This window comes from Artibeus jamaicensis, unplaced genomic scaffold, assembly GCF_021234435.1.
Source record: "Artibeus jamaicensis isolate MK-2021 breed Jamaican fruit bat unplaced genomic scaffold, CSHL_Jam_final contig_233, whole genome shotgun sequence".
Taxonomy (NCBI): Eukaryota; Metazoa; Chordata; class Mammalia; order Chiroptera; family Phyllostomidae; genus Artibeus; species Artibeus jamaicensis.
Genome location: NW_026521486.1, coordinates 587,288 through 596,390, shown reverse-complemented (window position 1 = coordinate 596,390; position 9,103 = coordinate 587,288). Strand labels below are relative to the sequence as shown.

The window sequence follows — 9,103 nt, the reverse complement described above, 5'->3', positions numbered from 1 at the left end:
TGGAGACAGAGGGGAGTGTGCGGCTCAGACCAGGGCCATTCGGACCTAGGCTGGCTCGGGCCCTGACTGCAGTGGCGCGGGGCGCCTCCAAATCCCACTCTGTCTCCGGACCCCCACGCTCGCACAACCGGCGAGCCAGTCTCCCGCTCCGGGCTCCGAGAAGGCGTGCGTGTAGTGGGTGACCTTCCCGGAGCGGCTGGGGCGGGACCCCACGAGTTCCCGCCCCGCCCGCGCGCTACTATTGGCTGAGGCCCAGCTGCTCTTTGGAAACCCTGGCTCCTATTGGCTCTCGCGACCCCACCCCAAAAGCTTCGGCCACCGCCCGCGCGGAAGCTGCGCGTGCGCAAAGCGTGTCTGAGCGCTACGACACGCCGCACCGTGTGCCTCCGCGGCTCTACTACAGCGAGTTAGTCCCGGGAGGCTCTACGCGTCCCCGGCCACCGGACCTCATCGACCCCGGGGAATGACGCCCAGCCTGGCCCCTCAGTCGCCGCGGCTCCTTTGGCGGGTTCCCGGAGGCATCCCTGCCGCTAGAAAAACGGCAGAGGAGGGCGGGGTCTCGCTCGCCCCGCCCCCGCGGAGGGATACGGGTGCCCGCGGCCCAAAACTCCGGGGCGAGACGGCCGGGGCGTGTGAGCCAGTTGGCCTGCTGCACGTCCACGAGGTTCTCGAGGGCTTGACCGGGGCCACTTCGCCGCGCGACGGTTTTGCTCGCGCGAGTCTCAGTATTCCAAGGGTCAGTGCTTCCGCGACGCCCTCCCACCCGCGCCCGCCGCCGTCGGGGGCTCGGGACTCCGCGTGGCCCGAGGTGGCCTCCCTCCCGCGTCGGCAGCCGCGCGGGGAGCCGAGCCCGGCGACTGGCGGTGCAGAGCCCGCGCCCGCCGCCGCCCGCGATGCTACTCTCTAAGTTTGGCTCGCTGGCGCACCTCTGCGGGCCGGGCGGCGTGGATCACCTCCCGGTGAAGATCCTGCAGCCGGGTAGGCGAGGGGCTGGGGATCGGGGGATCCGGGGATCGGGTGGGTCGGGTCGGAGGCACCGGGGACTAGAGGACCGGGGGCGCTTCGGGCCACACCAACCACGCCCTCACGGTCCCCACAGCTAAGGCGGACAAGGAGAGTTTTGAGAAGGTGTACCAGGTGGGCGCCGTTTTGGGCAGCGGCGGCTTCGGCACGGTCTACGCGGGCAGCCGCATCGCCGACGGGCTCCCGGTGAGTCCGGCCGCCGGGAGGACACGGGTTTCTCGCCGACCGCGCGCTACGTCCCAGCCGCCCAGGCCTGACCCGTTGCTTTCCCCCAGGTGGCCGTGAAGCACGTGGTTAAGGAGCGGGTGACCGAATGGGGCAGCATTGTAAGTGTGGGGCCGGGAGGGCGGGCTATCGGCGGGGTCGGGGCCGTGGGTCCTGAGCGCTGACAGCCGTGTCCCCCTAGGGTGGTGCAGCCGTGCCCCTCGAAGTGGTGCTGCTGCGGAAGGTGGGCGCGGCGGGTGGCGCTCGCGGCGTCATCCGCCTGCTGGACTGGTTCGAGCGGCCTGACGGCTTCTTGCTGGTACTCGAGCGGCCTGAGCCGGCCCAGGACCTCTTCGACTTCATCACGGAGCGCGGCGCCCTGGACGAGCCCCTGGCTCGCCGCTTCTTCGCTCAGGTGTTGGCCGCGGTGCGCCACTGCCACGCCTGCGGGGTGGTGCACCGCGACATCAAGGACGAGAACCTTCTGGTGGACCTGCGCTCCGGAGAACTTAAGCTCATCGACTTCGGCTCCGGCGCGCTCCTGAAGGACACAGTGTACACGGATTTCGATGGTGAGTTCGGGCAGGGCCGCGGGGTATGCCAACGGCCGGAGACTAACGTCCTCGGTGGGGGCCTGGTGGCTGTTGAGCCCGCGCCGCCTCGGGCACGTTCTCGTAGGCGCTGAGCCCGGACACGAGCCCGTTCAAGGCGGGTGGGGGGCTGTCTCGAGGCTGCCGCTGCGGCGAGCCAGGGGGCTGTGGGGTCGGGGTGGCTGCGTGTGCGTCTGCGCAGGGTTGGGGGGGGCTCTGGTGCGGGTGGAGCCGGCGCGGCGTGGGCCTCCCCTGTGCGTGGGTGGGGACTGTGTGCGTGCTCGGGAGTGCCGGGGTGCGGGCAGAAATCCCCGCATTGCGGAGCGCGGGGAAGCCGGGGCTCCCCGCCCGCCAGCCAGCCCACTCATTCTCCTCCCTCCTCCCCCCTCCCCTCTCCCCTCCCTCCTCCCTGCAGTTCCCCTTCCCGTCCTCAGCTCACATCTGTTTGTTGTGAAACCCGAGCCGGCGCCCATGTGACTGGCTCCACCCCCCCCCACCCCCCCACCCCTGGCGGAGAGGCCACACCCGCGGGGTTTTTCCAGGCTGATGACTAGCAGGATTGGAGGCTGGCTCTCTCTTCTGGCTCAGGCCTGTGGGAAGAATGGGCTCGTTGGGTCTCAGTGCACACGCTCGGGGCTGACCACTTCTCTTGGTGCTGGAGTCCTAACGCTGCGTGTTCCCCAGGCACCCGGGTATACAGCCCTCCGGAGTGGATTCGCTACCACCGCTACCACGGGCGCTCGGCCACTGTCTGGTCCCTGGGCGTGCTGCTTTACGACATGGTGTGTGGGGACATCCCCTTTGAGCAGGACGAGGAGATTCTGCGAGGCCGCCTCTTCTTCCGGAGGAGGGTCTCCCCAGGTGTGTGCAGGGGCCTGGGAGGGCTGCAAGGGTGACAGACCCCAGGAGCCGGCCCCTTCCTAATCCTCCCTCCCTCCCTCCCCCCTCCCAGAGTGCCAGCAGCTCATTCAGTGGTGTCTGTCTCTGCGGCCCTCGGAGCGGCCCTCGCTGGACCAAATCTCCACCCACCCCTGGATGCTGGGAGCGGACGGGGGCACCTCGGAGAGCTGCGACCTTCGCCTCTGCTCCCTGGACACGGATGATGGGGCCAGCACCACCTCCAGCAGCGAGAGCTTGTGAGGAGTGACCTGTGCCTGGCTTGTGGGAGCCGAGGGGCGCCTGCCCCCGGCCTTTGCAGGACCTCTCCCGCTGGGGCCATCTGCTCCTTGAGAAAGCAGTGACCTCTGACCCCGGGTGACCTTTACTTTTGGCACCGGGCCCTTCCCTTTGCTTTGAGTGCCTTTTCGAACGCTGCTCTCACAGGACTTGGTTCTCTCGAGCTCTGCCTGTCCAAAGACCTCAGCCGAAGTCGGGGCCTGCCTGTCTCGGGCGGGCGCTTGACGCCGAGACTGTCCCTGTCCTGTGCTTCCGGAGGGTGGCCCTGTGGTCACCCGGCACCTCCTCATCTGACCAAGTTGGACCAAGAGCTCTCGTGTCCTGTGGCCTCATCTCACTGGGGCACAGGGTCCCTCGTGTCCACCCCGCGCCTGCCCTCCTCCCTCCGTGTGCGTCTGGGCACGTCTGCACAAGCAATGCAACGTTCAGGCCCCGCCCACGCTGGCGCCCGCTGCCTGTGTGCGCGCCTGTGAGCCCTCAAACGTCTATTTATGGTGTGGTCCCTGCAGAGGCCTATTTATTGTTTAACTTATTTGTGGGGGGTCCTCCTCAGCAGTCTCACTCCTCCAGGCTCGGGTGGGGAGACGGTGGCCGAGCGTGGGCCTCAGTTCGACCCAACCCGCAGCGGGAAGGCCGGGCTTGCACCTCCGCCGGCTCGTGTAGGGGAGGTGCCCCCGGGGGTGGGCTTTAAATTATTGACCTTGTACAGTCTGCTTGTTGGCTCTGAAAGTTGGGGGGTGGGGGGACAGAGTCTCAAGCCTTTAATTTATTTTAGTAGCTGTGTACGTGGTCCTGGTGTGCAGGCATCAGGGACGGGGGTTCTTTCCGTTTAAAAGCAAGATGTCTGCGGATCCTATTTTTATACGGGGTTTCAATTAAATTGTTTTCTATGTAACGGACATGGTGTGCTTAGGGGGCTGGGGGTCGAGTGGGAGAAGGGGCCGCTGGGCCCTGCGCAGGCCCTGCCCAGGCCTGTGAGGAGGTGGCAGGGTGCAGGGGCCTGGGCTGGGCTCCCCCTTCCAGACCACAAGGTCTGGTGCGAGGCTCCCAGCCAGCCCATCCTGCCCCTGTCACACTGCAAAGAGTGGGCGGGAGTATCTGTCCAGGAGGACAGGGAGCGAGGACGCAGGGGCTGGCATTGCCATCCCACAACGAGGGACCATGTCAGTCTGGCTCCAGGAGAAAGAACCTCTGGCCTCTTGAAGAGGTGCAGTCGGATGTGGAGAGAAGGGCCCTGGCTCTGGCAGGGCAGGAGTGCGTGTGTGTAGGGCTCGTGCTGCCCCGCCCACTGCTGGGAGGGCCTGAGGGGTGCGGAGTTTGCCAGGCAGAGAGGGTGGCAGTACCTTCCAGGTGCAGAGAGCGGGGGTGTGGTCAGGAGTGGTAGCAAGGCTGGGCCCTGGCAGCAGTGGGCCTGGGCCAGGTGGGAGCATGAAGGATCCGGAGGGTGCTGGGCTGCTCTCGGGCACCCACCATTCACTCCCTGATCCACCTGTCCAGCCACTGGGGCATGCACTCAGCTCGTCTCTGCGGGGGCTCCTGAGTCAGGCCCTGGGGGCTGCTGAGACATCCACACTTGGTCCCAAGTGGGAGGAGCGTGGTGGGCAGGCCGGTCTGGGCCCTGAGGGCACAGAGGTCGGGGCCTTTACGGAGGAGCAGTCAGGTGAGCTGGCCCTGGTCTAAGATCTCACACACGTCTTCACGCTGAGCCAGCCCCACAGGTGGACAGTGAGGCAGCTGGACAGCTGGTCCGAGGCCAGCAGCCACCTAGACACAGGCTTGAGAGGTCCCCAGAGGACAGCGTGTCCCCAAGTCTGTCTAGTACAGGCCTCTGCCCAGTTATTTTGGGAAGTGTTGCCCCTGGCCTCCTGCTAGGCTGGCCCAAGGCACCTAGGCGACGCCTGTGAAGGTGAGGTGGGTGCTGGCCACTCTGGCTGTGGATGGACGGGCCTGGGGGGTCACCACAGATGGGTTCAAGGATTGCAGAAGCCGAGGCCTCAAGGGACAGCTCCTGTCCTCCCTGGAGGCGGACGCCCCTGCTGTGAGGGAGGGACAGGTGAGCAGGAAGGGGTTTCACTGAGGGCGTGAGGAAGCTCAGCCCTGTGTATTAGGGCCGGTGGGTGGCTGGACGAGAGCTGAGGCCAGAGGGCAGGCCTAAGGTCTGGCAGGGGCTCTGGGGGCCAGTGCTCAGCACCCCATGTGGGACTGCCGGGCACGGGCAAGCCCAGGTGCAAAGCCGGAGCCACCTCCACAGAGTCCCCCCTGCAGGCAAGAGAGAGGAGAGGGAAGATGGGGGGACGGGCAGGGGGGCAGTGCTCTCTGTGAGCCCCAAGCCCCTCTGACTGCATCAGCCTGGCCCCGAGCAGCCTCCCCCCAAAGCAGGCCCTTTGGGCCCCGCCAACTGCCCCGACCTCAGCTCCGGTTCCACCCAGCAAGGGCTCTTGCCCAGTGGCCTTGAGGAAACTGAGGCCCAGAGAGGCAGAGTGTGACTCTGGTCCCCATTGCTGTGCCCACACACCAGGGAGCTAGAGGGGCCAGGCCCACCCGGAGGGCAGGCTGTGTCCAGGTCCCTCTGCTGAGGTTCCAGAGACCAGGGCCGAATGCTGGGCCCCAGTGGGCTGCTCCAGGCTGGGCTCTGGGTGGCGACACAGGGGACAGGGCACACCCCCCCCCCCTTTCTCCAGACCCAGACCTGGAGCTGTCATCAGCTCCTTGGGGCTCTGGTTCTCACAGGGAGCTCTCCCGACTTCTGGGTGGGATCTGACTGGGGGCGCTTGGGCCGTCTCCCCCCAGGGCTGTCCCCTCCCCACTTCTGGGCAGCCCCGGGAGTGTCCACCTCCTCCTCAGCACTCTGGATTGGGACCCCTTCTGCCCAGGAGGGTGCCCGGCTGAACTTGGTGCCTGTGGGGCAGGGCGTGGGCTGGCCTCCCATCCCCCACTGCCCTGCTCCTCAGTCCTCTGCCCAGGAGGCTCTGCAGACATGAGGGGCCCCCCTCAGCTGCCACTGGCCCCTCAGCCCACCCTGGCCCCTGAGCTGTGGGGGCACCAAGGACAGTGCCGTTTGTGGGGAGTACTGGGGGCCCAGTGTCTGCAGCCACAGTCTGTCCTGCCTGCAAAGTCCGGAACCTGGGGCTGTGAGAAGGGGCTCCTCTGGCTGGGCAGGGCTCTTCCCACAAGCAGCCCCGCAGCTCTGAGGCTGCAGCACAGGGCAGAGGCTCCCCGCCAGGCCGTTCTGAGCAGGCAGGCGCCTTCCCCTCCCACCCACCCTCATGCTGGAGGCTGCCTGGGCCCGCCTCTGCCTGGCTGGGACTCCGGCTGTGCTCCCCTGGACTGGCCCCCAGCTCCACGTGTCTTCCCGCATCTGGGCCAGTTTCCCGTCGAGGCTCCTTTAGGGCCACTTGCTTGGGTCTGAACAGCTTCCATAGCTGAGGGACTTTCCTTGGGGTTGCACAGAACCCCGAAGTCTTGGCAGAAAGAACCGGAATCCTGAGCACGCTGCGACCCGGGGTGGCCCACAGCCCCTCCTCATGGGCCCCCCACTGCCTGCCATGTTGCACTTCTCTGCTTCAGCTCCTGCTCTGCCAGGAGCTGCAGGCCACACAATGTTGGGGTCTGACCTCTGACCTCTGATCGCTTTGCTCCCAGCTGGGCCGGCCCTGCTTCCCAGGAAGGGAGGCTGGGACAGATCCGAAATTGGCCTGCAGCTGTCGGAGCCTCGCTAACTTTCTTTTCTCCAACGCAGCCCCCTAAAACGAAACCCTGACATGCTTTTGGTGCCAAAGCTTCTCAGAAAAGGGAAGTGACCCCTGGAGGACCCTGGCAGCCCCATGCACCATTCCAGGCAGCCAGGCCCCAGCTGGCTCAGAGCCCCACATGCTTTAGCAAAAGCAGCACAAAGAGGAAATAAAGAGGGGACAGGTTGGGCAGCTCAGAGGTGGGCCGTGGAGGCCTGGACAGCAGGGGCTGAGGGGCCATCACCATCACTGGCACCAGGTCTGGGAAGGCGGCAGCTGGCCTGGCACCTGCTCACAGAGGTCCCCTGCACCCTGACCCCTGCATGGCCAAGGCAGTGGGGTGTGTCCACAGAGCCTTCCCCGCTCCATGGAGGCCCCTGCTGGGGGCCCACAGAGGTCAAGGTCATCAGTAGCCAAGGGGGTCCACGCCCCTGCCCTGGGGAGGAGGCGGGTGCTGGGGCAGGATCCCATCTTTCTGGCATGGGGCGGGCTGACCTGGCCTCTGGCCCCTCCTGCCACCCTTCCTGCCAGGAAGTTGCCTGCTTGGACCCAAAGTACAGGCCATCAGTGGGCATCGGACCCCAATGCCACTGGCCCCACCTACCCACAGGGGAGGCTGGCACCTGCCCTGAGGTCCCCAGGTTTCCACGCCCCCCCAGTAGGTGCTGCCGCGGAGCTGGGAGCCGTGGGCTCCTCACTCAGGAATGTAGGTCTACTCAGTGAGTCCCAGCCCCTCGGGCTGTGGGCGGGGGGTGGGGGGTGGGGTGGGGTGGGGAAGAGAGGTGCCGGCACCAGCTGCCCAGCACACCCCTCCCGGGGGCTGTCTGCTCCGCTCCTTGTGCCTAGAGGGAGGCCCCCCAGGGCCTGGGCTGCACGGATGGAGCTGGGCAGCGAGGCCTCTGGTGCAGGCGCCTGGCTTCCGGGCAGCAGTGACCAGGACGACCGCTGACAGGTCAGAGACCCCGGGCCGTGGTGCTGTGCGGAACACCTGGCTGTCCTCCCCTCCCGGCGGGGGGCAGGGCAGAGAGGGCCCGGGTCTGGGAGACACCTACCTGGGCTGGGGCTGCCCCACAGCTTGCCTGCCTCCAGGGCCCCACAGGGACACCCCCGTCCTGTGGAGGAAGCACATGCAGGGGGGGCCGCACCCCCACCCAGCAGGGCGCCCCAGAGCAGGGCCCACCACAGGCTCCGATCCTCAGCCCCATCTGGTTTCTCCTTGGCAAGCCTCCCCCACTCCAGCTCAAAGGGCCACGGAGACCCCCGGGGGCTCGTCCCGTAGGAGCGGCACGATGCAGGCCCCACACGCGGGTGCGGGGCTCGCCTGCGGCCCTGGAGGGGGTCTGAGAGCTTCCCTGGGCTCTCCCGGAGCCCGGTCGGGGAGCCACGAGGAGGACACGAGAGAGGGGGCCCCCAGAGGACCACAGGTGCTGGGACCTGAGGGCAGGCACAGAGGGAAGGTGGCATCTCTGGAGTGAGGAGAGGTCCTGGGGGTGGCGGACAGGCCAGAGGCCACACCTGAAAGGAGGCCCGTCCTGACGTTGGCCGACCTGGGGCCAGAGCCTGGTGAGGGGCTCCATGCCCGGGCCCAGAGGGGTCCTCCATGGCCAGGGGCGGCGGCGGTCTGCAGAGTTTGGGAGGTTGAAGGTCATTTGGATCCAAGGAGGAATGGAGCCCCAAGGACACCATGCGTATGGTGAGACCCCTTCCTCCACCACCCCCAGACTGGTTGGTGAGAGCAGGCCGCACCAGCTGACCTTCCTGGGCCTGAGCAGGCCTCCTGCCCTGCGGGGAGGGTGGAGCCTGGGGCCTGGAGTCATCTGAGGACTTAGAGCTGTGGTCCACCGGCCTCCCTGGCCCCACGCCTTGGCCCAGCTTCTAGGACCTTCTGTCCCTGACCTCAGCATCTATGAGTGAGCCAGCCACTCCATCAGCCTGGCACCTGACCCCATGCATGGCTGCCTCCAGTGGCCACTGTGCCCCCAATGGCCAGACTGGTTGTGGGCACCCTAAGCCAGCCACCCAGGCTCCGACACCAGTCTTGGGGAGGGGCCAGGCCCAGACAGGAGGCACCTGCGGGTGCCCTCAGCCCAGGCTCACAGAACCCGGGTCCCATGGGGGGCCCTCCCCAGGCCCCCAAGGGTCCACAGAGAGCTGGATCCTGGGTGAGCCTCTGGGTGACCCCAGTGCCGGCTGAGTCGGTAGCCCCTGGCCCCCGGGCCCCTCCCCTGACTCCCTACTGGGCCGCAAGGAGCTGGGGATGGCTGGTTCCCAGGGCCGGCCTGGCCCGTCTGCTGGTAGGAAGGCAAGGACTGGGCTGGGCCTGGCACCCGGTCAGCATCCACTGCTGGGTGGGTGCCGTGTTTCACCCTGTTCAGGCCA

General features: G+C 67.1%; 1 protein-coding gene across 1 annotated transcript; it reads left to right on the top strand.

Annotated features, from left to right (window-relative positions):
* The first annotated feature begins 360 nt into the window (after positions 1 to 360).
* PIM3 (Pim-3 proto-oncogene, serine/threonine kinase) lies at positions 361 to 3,888 on the top strand. The gene is made up of 6 exons (XM_037160667.2): positions 361 to 978; positions 1,100 to 1,209; positions 1,299 to 1,349; positions 1,430 to 1,799; positions 2,502 to 2,678; positions 2,770 to 3,888. The coding sequence occupies exons 1-6, from the start codon at positions 894 to 896 to the stop codon at positions 2,955 to 2,957; spliced, it is 981 nt and encodes a 326-aa protein (XP_037016562.1). The 5' UTR covers positions 361 to 893; the 3' UTR covers positions 2,958 to 3,888.
* The last annotated feature ends 5,215 nt before the right edge of the window (positions 3,889 to 9,103 follow it).